The sequence below is a fragment of the Protomyctophum bolini genome, assembly GCF_963924005.1.
Source record: "Protomyctophum bolini genome assembly, chromosome: 17".
Lineage (NCBI taxonomy): Eukaryota > Metazoa > Chordata > Actinopteri > Myctophiformes > Myctophidae > Protomyctophum > Protomyctophum bolini.
Genome location: NC_137878.1, coordinates 10,273,531 through 10,293,510, shown reverse-complemented (window position 1 = coordinate 10,293,510; position 19,980 = coordinate 10,273,531). Strand labels below are relative to the sequence as shown.

The 19,980-nt window shown below is 42.7% G+C and overlaps 1 protein-coding gene across 1 annotated transcript in view; it reads right to left on the bottom strand.

The window, feature by feature from the left end:
- The window catches only part of LOC308331337 (hippocalcin-like protein 1), a 42,479-nt gene that overhangs the window by 10,045 nt on the left and 12,454 nt on the right, over positions 1 to 19,980 (bottom strand). Inside the window, exon 2 of the mRNA XM_080786733.1 lies at positions 3,710 to 3,887. Coding sequence (XP_080642859.1) covers positions 3,710 to 3,805 — 96 coding nt within the window. The 5' untranslated portion in view covers positions 3,806 to 3,887. The remainder of the gene's footprint in view (positions 1 to 3,709; positions 3,888 to 19,980) is intronic.

Below are 19,980 nucleotides of genomic sequence, written 5' to 3'. Positions count from 1 at the left end.
CTGCCTGAAAAAGCACTCACTTTTGTTGGAGTTTCTAGTATCCCCTGTAAATATGCTCTGATGCACTAATAATCCCCTGTTATTTTGTTCTGGCATTTTTATGGGTGAAATATTCTGCTAGTTTATTCATGTTGAACAGCATAGCTGCACTGTATATAGCCCTTCAACAACAAACACAAATTTTCTTTGACTGAACCTTTCAAAGATAATAACAACATTCATATTATTTTCCATAATGCTTAGCCCCAATCAACGTTATGGCTGAAGGCCCAGGCCTCTGCCAATTTCTCGGGTGGAGGACAAAAAGTATTGACAAGCACATTATGACTGCAGAGCAGAAACCTTATTAAACCTATATTTCTCAATTTCATGACAAAATGTTTAACCCAAGAAAATCAGAAGAACCTTTTGAAAATATACTTCAGCACGGCAGTCGGCCACAGCATTCTGTTCAAAGACGTTTCTAAGGAATATTTCAACCACAAAATGACTTTTTTCAATCAATTACGCCACTTACCCTGTGAAACATTGAATTGATTGAGAGAAGTTCTGTTTGTGTCACATTCCTTCACGGTGAATGAAGCATCCAATACTTGATGAATTGCAGAAAATTAGGTGTCCACTATTAACAGCAGCAAAACACATGCATGTATGCATGCATGCACGCACACACACACACATTCCCTGCTCTTCCATTGTCACTAATTGCGAACGCAGTGATTGCGAACGCAGTGAGCACTAACTATGAGACCTAGCAGATCATGTCTGTCTGTGTGTCTGTGTGTCTGTCTGTCCCGCTTTTGTGCCCATATATGGAGCTGAGTGATTTGTTTGTGATTGATGCAACACACTCCATATTTGGACGTATAGCTGCTTTGGGGACTCCTTATATGGTTATGGTCATGGTGACATGAGTACTACACACTTCTCACTAATTCGTAATTTATTCTAATTGTTAGTGCAATTTACGATCTGCGTTCGCTTCCCGCGTTTGCGCGTCTTACTTGTACTGTAAGTAGACCAGTATAGTTAATAAACCTCACTGCTATCCCTCTTTCCTTCAGTAGCACATCCAACTAAAGCAACTAATCCTGGGCCATTCATTAGCTGTTCTTTGTTTTTGGATTCTTCATCCATAAAATTATTAGAATCCAAAGCTTCACGGAATGAGTAATATATATATATATAATATATATATAATGCATATAATATATATACATACATATATTTATATATACCTGTGTGTGTGTGTGTGTGTGTGTGTGTGTGTGTGTGTGTGTGTGTGTATATAATCCTAGTTCAATCCTAGTTCAGAAAGGTGGTTCAACATGTGGTAACTCCAGCTGTTCTAATAACACTAATCCATTCATAAAGTCCTATAAGCATCACACACACACACACACACACACACACACACACACACACACACACACACACACACACACACACACACACACACACACACACACACACACACACACAGACAGTCAAACGTGCGCACGCATGCACACAACTGGCCACATAATTCTCACTTGTCATCAGAGATCACTCAGTTTCACCTCACTTGAGATTCATTCATTCATTCAAGTTTAATTCATTCAACATTAAGGATAGAATGTCATTCAACATTGAGGATAGAATTTAAAAACTCAGAGGTAGTTTCTTCAAAAGGAAAAAAATTATATGTTTGAACTTTGAAGGCATGGTTGCGAATTGTCTTTCTGTTTTCTTTCACAAAAGTGGTTCTAAGCGGTTCTAGCCTCTTTTCAAAGCAGACTTCCATTAAGTGCCAATGTGCCAGAGGAGAATCAGTTTTTGACCTGATATCAGTACCTCTAAAGGCTTCATTATTTACAAAGACTTGAGGTGCAGGGAGGTCAAAGATATCAATATCTTCGGCAGAAATTTACATTTAGATATTCCTAACGATGACTCTTGCAGGAGAGGTTGTTATGGGTCAACATTTGTGCTGACTTGTAGAGGAAAAATATATAGATATACAGTAGGCTTAGGGCCAGAACTTTGTATTCTTGATGAAGGTCTATGACAAACATTCTAGAAGTTTGGAAGTTACGGCAGTGTGCAGGACTATTTTGTGGACAACCAATTGAATTCAAAACACCCATTTTGTGGCACACCCTTTAGCCCCACTTCAGACTCAGAGTCACCACTCATTTCAAGTCTAGCGGCATCTCTGAAGTCTGACCACAACCGTATTCAATCGTCCCTCAATCATTGTACGTGCTTACATAGAGAGATACAGAGTTACTTTACAGAATATCCTTGTTTCCTAGCATTGTAATTCCTTGAACACTCAGACAACAGATGTTGTTTTGACAAATGTCCATGACACTTGCATAAATCGCTCTGGATGAAGATTAATTTATATATGGCATCGTCACTTCCGAAAAGAAAATTGAACAACATAAGTTAGGTACATTTTTATACCGCGTACTGTACGGAAACCTATAGTGTCTACAAACATTTGATCCAGGTTACCTACGTTAGGGCTGTTATTGCTGTCGGTGTGATAAGAACTGTACCCTGCAACCCAGTAGCTAGCTATAGAGCTTAAGTGTAAAAGGTCAGAGCGGTGGTGGTTCAACATGCGGAAACTCCAGCTGTTCTATAATTCTAATCCATTCATAAAGCCCTATAAGCATTACACACACACACTCTCGCACACATACACATGCACACAAATGCATGCATGTACAGTAAATCCATAAACACACACGCATATATCCTACTCTACAGACAGGCATATACAGTAGTAGCCTACACACACATGCACACGTCGCGCGCACACACACACACACACAAAACATTTTCATGTCACTATAAACTTTGTTAACTAGGGTCCCTCAGGGGTCTACATACTATGCTTTTTATTCTCAGAAAATAAGCTTACAACACCAGCTCTTTGGCCACGTGGTTTGAGTGTCTGACTCCGCTCTGAGACTGGAAGGTCATGCCCAACACTGGTTCCCACTGCCTCCCTGCTTGGCACTCAGCATCAAGGGTTGGATTGGGGTTAAGTCCCTGTGACATACTAGTATTATGTCCAGGGGGGGGCCACATGGCTCAGGAACTGTTGGTTCCCAACTTCCCAAGGCTACTTACTAACTTGCTAGCTCACAAGCATTGTGAGCTTGTACATCTGAACAGCTGAATGTTCTCTGGGTTTCGCAGAATCCTTGCCTATTATGACATGCCAAGAATATATATGCTAGGGTTCATGTAGTTAAGCCCTATTTTATACTAGACTATTTTCACCTATAATGACTTATAGGTCAAAATAAGTCAGACTCCACCTAATCACGGCAACATTTGGTCCAGAAAAGTCTCCATAGCAAAACAAACTGTGTCCAAGTGAATGACAACGATATGGCACAGTGTCACTCTCAAGCTTAGAGTGAACAGACTTGGATTGAACGGAACGCTGCATTGGAGAGAGATAAACACTGACACATGTACACACTGACACATGTACACACTGACACATGTACAGAGAGAGAGAGAGAGGTGTTGCACTACTCGGATGTAAAAGCAATGGTGGTTTTCACTGGATAATCATGGCAGATTTGGCAAACAAACTAACCCCTGGCCTCATTCATTATTGTCACTAGCAAAGAAAATAACAGATTTTCAACTAAAGAGCTGTGTGTGCGTGCGTGCGCGCGGTAACCGTATACAGTATATGCCGTACCTTATACCACTCCTGCAGCTCGTGGTCAGAGAACTCTGTGTTCTCCCGGAGATCTTGAAGCATCTCTGGCCGCAGCTTGCTGTTCTGTTTCCCCATGGCGACGACAGGACAGGAGGCTCAGTCTCCTCAACGGCGGCAGCGACAGCAGTGACGGCACCAGCCAGGGCGCTTTTCAAACCTGCCAATCAAGAGAAGAGGAAAGTGTGAGAGAATTCGGTTTTCATAAGAATCGCACGGTACGTCGTGACCAAATAACACATGGTGAGCCGAGGACAAGTGAAATTTAAAGAGAAATCCAACGTTCTGCCTTTTTTTATTATTATGAATCCAATCAGAATCCTTGCCACGGCTCTGTGTTCAAGCCCAGTGACACGGCGGGTTATACAACACGGCGAGTCGCCAACGTTCAGCATCAGCACATTAAGCAACCGTGCAGAAAAAAAAGAAAACATGAATGAATAATCTCGAACGCGTCCTCTGTGACGTCAAATGTTGACCCACTGATCGTATTTAGAGTTTTATCTGGCCAGCTGTGTTCAGATCGGTTGGCTGGTTGCAAGTACCCAGATTCCCTAATCTTCCATCTCATCGGACCCGTCTGAACGGATAAAACACAAGTTCTTCCATTCGCCCCGCAGTATGTAATGCAACGATGGAGAGAAGCCAATTTACAATTTAACTATTCATTCAGACGCTCTTATCCGGAGTGACTTCAGATCATGAACCCGAGTCAACAAACAACATGGTAAATGCTGGTCACATATAATTAGTGTAAAGATATAACAATGAAGAAAGTATAACTGGCAGTGTTTCTCAACCTTTTATGAACACTGCACACTAGCATTATATTGTGCAATCCTCCCTTCTCCAGCTCCCCACAACAGTATATTGTGTATATTTATTATACGAGAAGATATAACGTAAAAATGTAAATTAATATTTAACATTAATGGAATTAAAAGCTAGATACATCTGCAAGCACGCTTTTGTAGATCTGCAATGTTTGCAGATCTATTATTATAGTATTTCTTTCCCCTCCCACACTGTATGAAATCATGAAATATTAGTTTTGCCAATAATTGCAATAATAATTGCAATACCCTTGCAGCCCAACAGTGGTCCCCGGCCCACAGGTTGAGAACCGCTGTAGTAATGCATTTTAATCAGGCAACAGATTGAACGTTTTGAGCACGCTGGATGGAAGAGAAAGAGAAACATGTTTTTTTCCCCTTGGTACAATTTGCTTGTGTATACCACTAATTGGCATTTTCTCGGTCACAGTCCTTGGGTGTTGTTGTGCGTTTCCGTCTGAGTTATGAGTTACAGCTTCAGTGCAGCCACGATCGTTCCCTGATGAGAGTTGGCCCGACCCGTCCGACCTCTAATCTCTTCTCACGCACACTGAATAAACACAGCATGTTTGTTCACTTCTTGTGCGCATCTCACGTGTGCTTGAGGATGAAAATGAGTCGATAAGCATGCGCGGTGTTTGCCAGGAATACTGCAGTGTTGGAGGTGGTGGGTAGTACTGGGTTGGTGTGTGTGTGTGCATGCTTGTGCTAATGTATTGCCAGCACATCTGTTGTACTAGATTGAGTTATTTGGACACTATTGATTTGTCATTGTTTTTTTTTATTTGATGTTATTGATATCATTGAAAATCAACACATATCCATTGTTAAAAAGGAACACTACAGCTATAGACAAAAGCAAAGATTGAGAGCCCAAAATACCAACCGAGTGTCACAGCCATGGGGACGGAACTGACCACGTCACAATACTCTCCGGCTTCAACCCAAATGCCCACTTTGTCAAGATCCGACAGCATGACCTTTTCAACGAACGTTCGCTGTGTTTTATTTGCCCGAGCCGGTGACCGGTGAGCGCTCACTCCACTTAGTCCCAGGAGCAGTCTATATATAGTGTGTGTGTGTTGTGTGTGTGTGTGTGTGTGTGTGTGTGACTGTGTGTGTGTGAATATTATTCACATTTTGTGAATTCATAATCTGAGATCCAACCTTCCCTCCATATACAGTGTGGGCAAGACTGACATGATTACACATTAAATCAGAGATCCACAGCGAAGCAATGGCGCTATTATAGCCCGTCTTCATTTTATATCCACACTTCAAATTACTTCATTCCATTGCTGCTTATGTATTGTATATAGCGCTACATGTCCATCCCTGGACATGTATCGTTAAATCCAGGGGTACCATGTCAACGACCCTTAAATAGCCACCGCTTCTGGCTGCATTGCACGTTATGAGCACGTAACAAAATATAGTTTGCAAGATTTTGTTTAACCGGGTTGACTGGTTAAACTTGCACAATAATGTTACGATTTCAATTTGAAATGAAAATGTATAAATACATTTCATAAAACAATACCCCTGGTGGCCATCACTTTGAAAACATGGTTGTTGGTTCATGTCCAGCTCTAATAATAATAATAATAATAATGGATGAATAAAGTGCTTACTCAAAGCTTACAATGGTCCATCCATTCACACACATGAATGTGTGTGACACACACTCTCTCTCTCTCTCTCTCTCTCTTGCTACCAAAACACGCTGCCCTTTGAACATCTGTTGCAGCCACCAACATCTGGGCTTCTAATCATCCCACATGTGGGTGGACACAAGTCAGTGACATAAGATGAAAGCTGGGGGAGATGACGAGGACACTGTAATGATAAGAGAGGATGAGAGGAGTAGAAAAGAGCAGAAGGAAGTCCTGGAGGAGGCTGACAGACAAGCTGACAGAGGACAGGAGATGAAGACTATAGAGCGGAAGTCTTTAGAGACGGCATCGTCCTCAGTGGTCTCAGAGTTATGGCATCATAACGGAGAACCAAAGAGCGAGGGACAGGGAGAAAAGGGGTAAAAAGCAAATGTAATACGTAAAGTAATACGTGTTTGACTGGTGTGAGTGTAGAAAGGAACCCAAATGGACCCCTATGGGTGCGTTTCGACTAGGGATGTTAATAGTTAATCGATTAATCGCTGTTAAGAAATTATTCAAGTCGGCCTGGGCCATGGCTCAATGGTCCAGGCACCTTGGCTGGTAATCCAGTCTGGCAGTGTGCCGCGGGTTCGACTCCCGATCCCAACCGATCCCTTTACTGCATGTCTTCCCCCCCCATCTCTCTCCCCATTTCCTGTCAGCCTACTGTCTGTCCCTCCATAAAAAAATGTAAAAAATAAAAGGCGAAAGCCACAAAAAAAACATTAAAAAAAAATATTCAATTCAACTTAACAGTTAATAATGAATTAAATTCTGCGGTTCTATCAAATTAAGTGATTTTCTGTGAATGTAATGCTGCATGTGCGTGCGAGTGGCAGAGCAACACACATGTGGGCCGTTTAAAAAAAACTGATGTGACAGACAGTGCACTTTTCATTTCATGCCATTGCCTGGTGTAAATAGTCTAATAAATATTTGATCAAGGAATATAAATATGCCTTTTGTATTCTTTCTGCATATCGGCAACATGTAGATTTTTATGTTAGACTTAAGACATTGAGGCAAATTAAGATTCTCAGATTATTATTTTTTACAAAAACGCTGCTTATCAACTAACCGGTTAATCCATCGATAAGGTTATCAAAATTGATCAATGAATGAATGAATGAATGGATAGTTCCCATCCCTAGTCTCTACATTCGCAGGAGTTAAGTGAACACTGAGGATTCAAGAAAAGTGTATCAAGCAGCTGACAGGCGGTATTGATTTGGCCTCGTCACTGTGGTGTCGTCGTGCTCCACTCCTCCCCCCCCCCCCCCCCCTCCCCCCCCCCCCCCCCCCCCGGCTGTTTACGGAAGAGCTGCAATCTGTGACGGATGGCCACCTGCGACAGCTCGCCTGGCTCTCACACACCTTGCATACAGTTTCTCATTGTTCCACTCTGCTCCTGGATTTGCTGGGGGGCAAATGCATTCATTGGTGGTGGTGGTGGGGCTACGTTGCATTGATGATGTCATAATAAAGTTGTCAAATTCGTTAGGATATAAAAGAATCATAGTGACACGTGTTAGTGAGCTGTAGTGCTGCCATTATTTGCCATTATCACTATTGGAATATATATAGCTTTCGTCTGGTAATTCATAATGTAGTAAAAATATGTGTCTTGTTGTGGAGTGAAAGTATCCAAATAAACACAAATCACGTGAATTACCTAAAAAGTACAGTACTCAAGTAAATGTACTTTGTTACTGTGCACCACTGATCAGCAACTACCGGTAGCTTTTTTTCTTTCACCTACACGGTATACCTATATGCAAAACGAGAGCTGTCAAACACTGTCTCTCCCTCTGCCCCACCACCACCGAGTGGCTGTTCTACCCTTCCCGTGCTTTCTCTATTTTCCTACTGACCTTTTATCCTGACCAGCAAAACATGATATGAGCGAGAGAAAGAGAGCGAGACGGTGATGAAGCACAGAGGCGGTAGCGGTGACGGTGGCATGACTGAGGAGGAGGGCGTGTATATAGCTCGCGAGAGGAGGAGACGAGTAGTGTAGGAAAGGAAGGATTGTGGAGGAGCGTTTAAAAATAAAGAATGAGGTCTGGTCCTTGGTGTGGCCGCAACCCTCCCTGCAGGAGCCAGAAGCGTAACAGTGCGTCATATAGAGCTCGGCTCTCTGTCACGAGAACAAAAACTAAACGAAAAGGGATGAGCGCACTTGCACCTATGTATATACAAATATTATGTGAAATATCCCACACACCTGCTAATAGGGCTGACTCTCTCTCTCTCTCTCTCACACACACACACACACACACACACACACACACACACAGAGACAGATGTGTATGTGCTTATCCACGGATATATACACAAGTGTGTGTGTGACCGTGCAGTGTGCATACACAGCCTGTGGTTGCGCAAATACTGTAATTCAATGAATGGGAGTAAATTAGGTATTGGGAGAGATTGTCAGTATGGTTGGTATTTGTAAAAGGATATCCCTGCACTGACCTTATACTTAACATTGAATAATCACGGCCACACACACTCAACGCACACACACACACACACACACGCAGATTAGCATTTTAGGATGCCAAGTGTGGATCAACTACAAGTTATCAACCAACGTGGTCTACCATCGTTGTGAACCTGGCAATGTGTCATTACTCGTTTTTCACATTGTCTAAATCATACAGCTGCTGCTGGTGTGGACCTACTGAATGTGTCGCCACCTCGCACCCTATATCTAACCTCATTCATGCTGTACTACCTGAAACATCAGATTTTCTTATGTAGCCCCTCCCCCCTTTTTCTAAGCCGTTTTTAACCCCAACTGAAAAGTTCGAAATAGCAGATGTACAAGCTCACAGCGTGTTGCACCGTGACATGTTGCACAGCACTGGCATGCAATGTGATCTACAAGCTAACAACGTGTTCGATGTAGATTGGCTAGAACTATTTTTAAATGTTTTAAAATAGTAAAAAATGGCAAATAAGTTTAGGGATAAAGGGGTAAGGGGTGGCGCGAGATGGAGCCCTAAATGTCTAATCCCAAACTGAACCTTTTTCCTGATTTCCAAATGTTTAACCATAAAACAACCATTTATCTTGTGGGGGCCCAATCAAATGGTGTGTGTGCACACACACACACACACACATACCCCCCAAGGACCCAGGCCAAGCCCTCCATTTAGGACGGCTGGGGGGTCGGGTCGCAGAACAGCGACCTCATTTTAGGAACATCATGCTATTCTCATCTGGGTCACGCAAACGGGGAATACCGTCCTCCTAGGCTGAAAGCAATCATTGGGCGAGCGTGACTGGAAGATCAAAGCCATGATGCTGGCTGTCACACATGTGCCATCGCATCGTCAGTGTCTCTTAGCCTGACACCAGGTGTCATGAGTTCTCAAGTAGGACGGAACAATAAATGAAAATCGATTCTTATTCCATTCTATGGGTGGGGGGTGGGGGGGGCGGTACACAATTGCAGCCTCTGTGAATTGCATATTGTTTTTCTCTTTCTTTTCTTTTTGAGTGGTGCAACCACTCCAAGGAACAGCAATGTCTGTGTCCGCCTATGTAGTACCTATGTGGCCATGAGCACGAGTATATGACTATTATTACCAGTAGGGGGCGCTGTTTGCCAGAAACAGAGAGAGAGAGAGGGAGAGAGTATTAGTGATGCCTGTTGCCTGCTAATGAGAGAGAGAGAGAGAGAGAGAGAGGAGGGGGGGGGGGGGGGGGGGTAGAGAGAGGGGAGTTGCACCACTCAGTTCACACAGGTGTGATTTTTTTTTAGATGGATTGATGGATACTCCCAGGTATGGAGAAGGTGCACATGAGATCATATCTTATATAAAGTAGCCTGCATGACTACTTTGGACGTCTGTACTCATGTACAGGTCACACGTCACTGCCTTATACACATACAGCTATACCTGACGGTCAACAACAAAGATGGACTTCAGTTTAGTCTCGTGTCTGTTGAGCTATGTCATGTCTATGTATTAGTACACCATTTGTAGTCACTTAATTGTTCTGATTTGTCTTTAAAGGACCAATATGGGATCGTTTTTATTTTTAACATTATGAATAAGGTTATATTCACAATCTATAGTAAAAATATGCACATCACTTAGTGGAGGTGCTGGGTTCAAAAATTGACATAGGAAAAGAGAAGGGAACCCGCACACTCATATGCTCCAAAATATACATTTATTGACGACGTCAATGAAATTATCTTTTTTTATTGCCAACTTAAACAAAGCTATTACAGCCCAAATACAGTGAAGAGACTTGTTTACATTTTGTATCAGATAATGCGCCACCACGGAGCATAAGATAAAGCTAATGCACCAGCATGGAGGGTAAACTCTAGACAGACAGACAGACTGCACAGACACAGAGCTCAAGGTGGAGTTATGCCACAGCGTGTGAGGTAAGATAATACACTGCCATGCAGGTAAAGATAATTCAGCAGCACAGAACACAAGGGTAAAGATAATGGACCAATACACAGAGCCTCTCTTACTTGACAGTAATTTCTTTGCATGCATCTCATAAACGTCCTGTTATCTTACTTTTCCCATGTCTCTTTATAGCCTTATGACTATATATTGTGGCAGAAAATGATTTCAATAATTTGTGATGTGACAAAATTGAATTTGAAGTACAGCTAATGCACCACCTGCAGAGTGTTGGTACAGCTAATGGCCTTCTTGGCAAAGAGCAGGACTATCATTTCTGAAGACTGTCAGAACCTAGTGGTCATGGAGCCCTCTGAATTTTATTCTCTTGGCAAAGATGTAAAAAGATGTTCTTTAGAATATATTCATTCATTCTGTGCAGTTCTTCAGTTTGTCTGAACTGAAAATGTCCTTTTCCTTTTTGGCTATACTTAAATCCAAAATAAAAGTACACACACACACACACACACACACACACACACACACACACACACACACGTATTTTCATATTCCTTTCAGAGGGCAAATGTATACTGTGCTTGACAGTGTAATTCCATGACGAAAAATATGCGATTTCATTTTGATCATGGTTTTCATGCAGGCGTACTTCTAGACTAGAGGGCGTTCAGAGCTGTACCTCATGAAATATTTACACAGGATTGCTCATCTTCACAGTCGGAATATGAAATTCAATGTCTAGCATGGAACCCCTTTTTCATCAAGCAGCTCGCTTCCCCTTCGCATGTCGGAAACAATAATTGCATTGATATGGCAAATCACGCTGGACATTTGCTTGTAAATGTATGGCTAATTAACTTTGAACCCAGACTCTTCTCATAGTTACAGTACCGCACCAGTGTTCCCACTAATTAAATAATAAATTAACTGCATAGACCCGCGGAAAATTGCTATAAACCTGGACCAGAACGTGCATGCATGTGGGCTGGGCTGGTGGAAAATAGTCCCCCACAGGTTGAAAGCTAAGCCCACGTCCCTGAATTTGGAGCAAGGCCATGTGGCTGAGCTGTGAGCGCAAACACACAAACAAACAAACACACACACACATACACACATACAAGGACACAGACATTTGCATACACACTCTTTGTTTCACAGTGAGGGTAGAATCTATACCAAGGTGAGAGATTGTGGGCGGGGGTGCATTTAAGAATATGTATGAGTGATGCTGCTGTAGCTATCGTGATTTTATTGCCTATGTCCCCTTAATTTTGTTTAATAGCTTAGACAGGCAGCAGATTAATGTGTTAATTATAAAGCACTTATCCTGACAAAGTGCTTTACATAAAACGGAAGAATTAAAATGAAATTAGAAACCGAATTAACGAAAGTATGATACCGTATAAAATCTAAAGTGCAATTAGAAAGGAAACGGTGCAGCTTTTAAGCGATGGAGACACCTTTCGATAACGGTACATTCCAAGTAGTTAGTTAAAAGCAGACGCCTGAGCTCCTCAGGCAGGTGGTTCTGGAGTCGAGGAGCCATGCAAAGGCACAGTCACCCTTTTGTTGTTCAGCCTCCACTCAGGATGGAAGGGTGGTGGGGGAAATGTACTCACATGATTTGTTAGTTAAGTAAAACTATCAATATAGTCAGCCGGGCTTGTGGGGTGGGAAATTTGGTATATAGTCTTTTTTTTATTGGCCTAAAATATTGTCTATATTCATACATTAATGAATCCACTTGCTTGACCGGCTGTCCATATTGTGGCTTTTTTTATAGGAGTTTCTTGTTAACAGTGTGACAAAACTAGGGGGTTTTCATGATTCTGAATCCATTCCAACTTCCAAGCATTAGTTTTGCACAAGAAACACTCCTTGGGCTAAAAATGGCCATAGCCGTCATGACGAATGTGATGAGATCAGCACAAATGTGATGAGGTCAGCACATTTGGGCAAGTGGCCAAATTACATTTGACATTTTTGCCTTGCATAGGATGTTAATGGGGTAGCGTATATACCGGTAGTCTAGGTAGGGTCACAAAAAAAACCCTATGAAAAATTGCTCAATACCGACAGCCGGTCAGCAAAAGACTATACCAAATTTCCCACTTAACAAATCATGTAGAAATTGTAGAAAGTATTGGTATCAAAATCTAAATGTACTAAAGGCCAAAAGTAAAATGACTCATTATGGAGAATGTCCCCATTTCACAAGTTTTCAAAAGTATAAAATGTAGCTTGTAAATCGGCAATAGAGGGTATGCGCATGCTTAAAGTGAATGGCACATCGAGTGGCAAATCGAGTGGCAAAGCAACATGCAAAGTGAGTTTAACATTGTTTAACGTTGTTTAATGCAATCAAATTGGACTTTTCTGATTGGATGCATGGGCTGTCAAGGTCAGAAAGTAGTTTTTTGCCACTCAGTGGGTATTCCTGCATAACTTCCGGGTTTGATGATGATGTCGCACGCATACCCTCTATTACCAAATGACCGAACTGTATCTCGAGCTGAATTGGCTAATTTATGTTTTGTAATATATATATATAATATATAATTTATAATAATAAAAATCTACAAAATAACTAGTAACAAAGGTTCTGGAATAATTGTACAATATTTGCGCATGAGATGTAGTGGAGTTAGAGTAAAGGTGCGTTCAGACTTGGATGGTTAGAGCAGCGCGATTACAGTACATACTGTACAAAGGCAATGCAAATGGGACGAACCGAGGCCAATATGTTTATTCAGGTCTGAGTGTCAGTACTCAGTAGCCTATTCAAATACTCGAGTAAAGTAAATAAACTAAAAATGTTACTTAAGTACAGTGCTTGAGTAATTGTACTTAGTTACTGTACATCATTGCTCATGAACAACCAGCAGGCTCCTGAGCCTGAGGGCCTCAGGCTGCACACAGGCTCGTATAAAAGTAATAATAAGTCAAAAATGTAATTAGGGGCCAGGCCCAGAATAATACTCAATCGATGAGCCCAGGAAACATATTTAGTCCTCTGTTTTGAGGCCGTGTGGAACAGTGACTTGGAGAGGCATAGACTTCAAATGTGAACTACATCTACCAATGCCATTAAGAATGTATCTGCTGGTGTGGTGTGTGTGTGGGGGGGAGGGGGGGTAGAGTTTTAAGGAGGGGGTGCAGTTGCGTTGGCAGTTGCAGCATTAACAGGAGAGCCATTTGCTGATTGCAAAGTATGAGACACTGAGGTAGAGGTGCTGGTTTCAAAATGTTGGTTGTGGTACGCAGCAGGTTGTGTAACGCAGGGATGAGGGTTTTTTTATTTGTTCATGAGGACACAGAGAACAGAGATCTTTAAACAAATAACTGAACTGAAAAGACAGAGAGCGCTCTGGACTCGAGACAAAAAAAACCCTAAAACCATGGCACTTATTCTGAAAAAGGAAAGAGCTCGTAGTCACGATGCCATCAATTTTTTATTTTTCCAACGTTTCGGCAACAAGTTGCCTTCTTCAGGGATAACTACGATACATTCCCTGAAGAAGGCAACTTGTTGCCGAAAGGTTGGAAAAACAAAAATGTGATGGCATCGTGACTACGAGCTCTTTCCTTTTTCCTTTTTCAGTCAAAGTTTTATCTCCTGCGGTCAGCACCTCCCCACTACTGGTGTGCGCTCCTACCTTTGTGTTCGGTTGACTTATTGACTTAAGGAACTTTTGTATCGAAATCCCTTATTATATTTTTGTACTGTATATAATTTTCATGTGAATGCATAAATTGTAAACCCTGAATAATTTTTCAAAAAAAAGTATATATAAAAAGCGAAAGAGAAAGCCCGAAAGAATCCAGTAGATCAGCTCAACTGAAAAAGCAAAAGGAACGAAAATAACAAGGGACACTGTTATGGATAATTAATGTCCCTTCTCCCCTCTCTCTCTCTCTCTCTCTCTCTCTCTCTCTCTCTCTCTCTCTCTATCCTTTCCCACCCGCCATCCATTTAGTTCCAGTATCTGCTGTCTGTTAGTGCAGTGACCTTTAGTGAGTCTGTAATCCTAGCACAGTTCTGAGGCACATAATGTATGAAAATCCATACCGTTTTCTCCATTCCGAGCACACAGTAAGACACGGGGCTCTCGCCTGCTGACAAGCCAAATCAGGGCCCTCGCACTCGACGGCTTATCATTACCAGTAGCAGTGAGCCAACCAGCTTTCCCTCGGGAGGCGAGTTAACTTCTCTCTCTCATAGAGGCAACTTGACCTCTGACGCTGAGCGAGACACAGCCTAAGAGAAAAGATTCCTTTAATCTGAACATCCTTTCCACCCAGAGCTTGTCATGTTCTACTCCCACTCCTTCACATTCAAGTGCAGCACCCGACCCACAGTCACGACGCTGCAACAGACGATGATGTTCGTCTGCCTCGCTCGCATGAAACTTCAATCAGGGGGCGTATTATCCCCTTGAGCAGATAAGACGTCGGGTACTTATGACTGTTAAGAAAACTCAAATTGAAACGTGCAACGTTCCTCTCATTTGCATGTCCTTATAGGCCCATACCAGTCTAAACACGTCACTGTTTACTCAAGCTCAACCATATGACTCAAGCTCAACCACGTGTTGTGCATAAACATAGACCATTTGTCTTTATTAAGTGTTTCCTCGTTAGAGGTTCTACAGTTTGTTTCACATCACAGTTGTCATCAGTTTGTTTATACATCCTGAATTTATTCATGAGTGCAAACATTCATGATTCATGAGTGCAAACATTTCAATTTTGTTTACAATCCAGGCACTATTTTCACTGTTTTCAGCTAGATTTTCCAAATCAATCTACATCTTAAAGGGATAGTTCAGATTTTTTTAACTTAAGCTGTACGAAATACTTGTATTCATTCATTGACCGGGTCCCGTGGTGGGAGTTCTGCTCTGGTTTATGTGAAATAATAAGTAGTTCCGGTCATTTTGTGGGGGGCACAGGGGGCCACACATTAAAAGTAAATTAATCCACAAAACTACATTTGTATTGTTGACCTATTTCAAAAGTATTAGTGCAACTTTCGTTCATTTTTTACCCCTCTATCACACGGAACTATGTTTTTTGTGTCCATATCACTACGCCCGAAATATAGCAAAGAAAAAACAAACCGAAAACAATCATTTGTCGTTTCAATTCATGCCAGCTGACGTTTGCATTGGAAAATGGCCAGCCAAATGTCGAGTATACTTTAAGTCATAGTCAATAAGCTAAACATGGCAGACCGGTAGGGTATAGGTAAGGAATTAATTGTATGTAGACTGATGTTGTGTAAAACTGGTATTATATTACTACTCATTACTAATGAAAACAAGGCAAGCTAGGTGTGCACAGTTGAGCTGCTACAACACCCTCTGGTGGACAGATTTGCAGACAGAATGACATCAAGCAAACAATCCTCAGGATAGTTTTGCATTACATTGTGGTTTTAACTAATAATGTGCCTAATGTGTGAGAGAGAGAGAGAGAGCATTGCAAAAACAATCTGGTACATGAATTAATAACTATCCATCAATACACCGCAGTAGAGACATCCATCTTTAACCCAAACCAACTCATAATCGGACTACATATCTACAATCTCTGTCGCAACCATATGTTAGCCCCAGATTTGGGACGCAACTTGGTGCTCACGAGTAGCATTGTTTGTGCATATTCACATTAGTATTGTGGCAAATCGGTACCACATATGCCGTTAATCATAATATTTGACATGTGTTTTTCTTCGCTATAGATCTTGTCTCTCGGGAGACATAGATTTGCAACTATTTCTGGACTGAAATGATTTTTTTCGATTGAGGTCTCTATTGTATACGTGTGTATATATATAGGCCTAAAACAAAAACAACAATGAATTGAGTCCATGTCATTGAAAGTGACCCGTAAATCCATATCATCCACAGACTCTCCCCAGGGCTGGTTGGGGGCATGGTTATTCCAAGATGGAGGAGGAGAGTCCTGATATTGTTCTATCCTTAGCCTGCAATCGATCCGCTGACATGCAATGCCCATCTTCTTAACCTATCCTCTCTGTTCAGCTCTCCTGCTCCTTCCATCACTTTCTGTTCCTGCTCCCGGCCTCTAGGTCTCCGGTGTCGGGGCTCGTCGTTTTCCCTTTTTTTTTTTTTTTTTTTAAACGGCCGTTGTGATCTTTTGCTAAACGGCCGTGGGCCCTGTCTGCTGCATCTTTTTTGTCCCCCTGCTCTCCCTTGGTATCGCTGCTCCAGATCTCTGCCGCGGCACCTGCCAACGCACACACTGGCGACGCTGGGCTTGTATAGTTGAATGGCCCTCTGGCAACACCGAGCTCTCTTTCTTTCTCTCTCTCTCTCTCGGCTGGTGGAGCGGGTTTAAAAAGGGGGGGAGATGTTTGATCGTCATCACCGGGACTATAGATAGTGAGTCGCCTATTGGCACAAAACCATGCCAGACAGTCCCCCCCCCCCTCTCTCCCACTACATTCTCTATCTCTCTCTCTCTCTCTCCCCCTCTCTCTCTCTCCCCCCTCTCTCTCTCTCTCTACATTTACTCAAGTGTTGTACTTACAGTAACTACAATGTTGAGGTACTTTGAATTTAGATGCTGAGCTGTGAGCTGAGCACATATTGACTTTTGACTCGACTCCAATTATGTGAAAACTTTGGTTACTATAGTTAATTTGCAGATTTAGATTGTTATTGCAAAACATACATTGGCCTGCTTTATACTTTGGTTACCGGTATTCAAAATTAGCAGATCTACAAGCTCTGCACATTGCAGCGTGTTGTGAGGTTGTAGATCAGTGAGATGGAGTGGCTGAAGAGGTTAATTCATAACTCATAATTTGTGTATGTTTGGGTCCCAGGGTCCCATCCTAGAAATGTAATGGAGACCAAGGCGCTGGAGGTTCGTGTTCTGGGGAGGAAAGCCAGGCAGGAATAAGGGAGATAATTGTTACTGCATGTATTCCTACGGGCTAACCTGTCAGGGAGTGTTGGTGGGTCAGTAGGATACAACAGCAGTCAGTGACAACACACAGAAATGTGTGTGGGGAGAAATAAATTGTCATAACTACTAAATTGGGGAGAAAGTGAAGAGCAAGTACAGATACTCCAAAAATGTCTTCAAGTCCTCAAGTAAATGTACTAGAATATTGTGTGTCCGAGTGAGACTCACACACACACACACACAACTGTACATTTTGACCAAAGGCAAGACAGCGATGTGTCTCTGGCCACTGACCGTGTTGTTCCGTGAAGATGTTTTTTCTCTGTGAATGATAACATTCACTGCGATAACATTTGCATTGTGCTTATTTGCATTGTAGGGCGTGGAATTCTCTAAGTGAATATACTGTCCATCAAGCTCTCACTCAATCTCCCTCTGGACTCTCTCCCTCTGCACACTCTCTCTCTCTCTCTACCTCTCTTCTTAACTCGCCCCCCTCTCTCTGTTCCTCATCACAGCACACTACCACAAGTGGGTTCAGGTTCCCACGTTGTGTTCGCCCTGACACTGCGATTCCTCTCCTCTCCTGGTGTCCTGGTTTCACTGCCTGTCTGATCCGCTTGATAAAAGGAAAGTATGTCACCGCGGTGCAGGACAGGTCAAGGTTCAACTCTTGAACAAACCCCTGGCGCTCTCGTTTGAAGGAACGAGCCAATTACTGCTTGGTGCAAGTGTGTTTGAGTCTCTGTGATGTGCTCAAGTTCTGGCATGAATGCAGGCTTTAGCATCTCTACTCTGGGGATAACATTCTGAGAAAATAGCAGATCCACAAGCTCACAACACGTCGACCATTTTCAATATTTCTGTTTAGAGAAGGAGGGGGCCAACAGGAGGGGACCTAGTATAAAGCCTTTGGGAATAAGGTCAAGTACAGGGTATAATGTCAACACATGCTGTTTTGCATTATGCACTTATCCAGCTATCCACAAGGAAGTTCATGTTTAGAATTCAAACTGTTGCATTCTGCACTTCTCGGTGTCTCCATCCCGTACTGCAGTTTGAACGCCACGCGTCAGTAAAACAATAGTGTAAAGGAACAAGTTAAACAGGACACCCAATCAAAAAAGAAACTCTCAGCTTTCAAGTTGGCCCACAGTATCCGGTTGCCATTGAACTGGATCGCACACGAGTGGAGCGCTGAAAGGGTTATTGTGCCGCTTTTGGAGGTCTGTGAGGACTCTAAAAACGGGACATCCCTTATTGTGAGTGGCCTCTTGGGTGAAGGGCTTTCGAGGCATTAGAGTGTATTATTTTAGCTCATGTCCCAGAGCATCGCACCGCACTAGCACAGTGGCAACAACCTAAAAGAACCCACATGTGTGCATTGTTAGGTGTGCGCGCACACACACACACACACACACACACACACGCGCACACACAAATCCCTCCCCAGATGAAGTTTGCAATTATTCTCACAGCATCGACTTCCTTCCCACACCGCCAGCAGCGATGGAAGTTATTGAGGTCAAGGAGAACTTGAGTGGCGGAGAGATGAGAGTAGTTGCAGAGATACAGAAGCACCGTCACCAGCATGTCGGACGGACAGCTAGGACAGAACAGAACAGAACAGAACAGAACACTGATGAGGGAGACTGGACTTGGCAACAAGCGGGGGGAGAGAAACAAACACATCCAAACAAACAAAAAATGATCCGAGAGAGAGAGAAACGGAGCGGAAATTGGGGCTGGTGATATGGTCACAATTTTATATTGCAATTTCTGACCAAATACCTCAATGTTGTGATATTAATATCGTATTATTTTGACCAAATGCCTCAATATCGATAGTGTCAAAAAAAATTGTTGTATATGTTCAAACAAGATATGAGAAGCTGATTCTATGTAGATCGGATATTTTCAGAAAATATTGTCAATTTGTGAAAGTATAATAAGTTGTCACAAAAAACTAAAGCCAAAATCTCTGACGATATCTAGTCTCATTATCACAATATACACTTGCGTAAGCCATGGTGCACTGGACGGACAGGCAAGAGAGAGAGAGAGAGAGAGAGGTCTTATCAGGTGAAGGAGAGGTGGTGGTGGATTGAAGGGCAGATGGGCGACGCGGGAGGCGAGATGTTAGCGGTGGGCACTTGTGAGAGCGGTTTGGTCTGTTCCAGCTGCTTGCTGGCACACGCATTCATGACAAGGTTACAGTACGACCCCTCTGGCTCTCTCTCACACCTCATCTCTCTCCGTTTCCTTTTTCGCTTTTTCCCCCTATTTCATGGTCTATCTCCACTCTTCTCTCGTGGTCGGCCATCTCCGTTTTCCCACCTGTGCTCTGGCTAAGAGACGAGACCGCGTTCCGACCGCCGCGTGCAACGGGAGAATGTCTGTACGTCTGCCGATCCGCCGCACATCCCCCCCCCCCC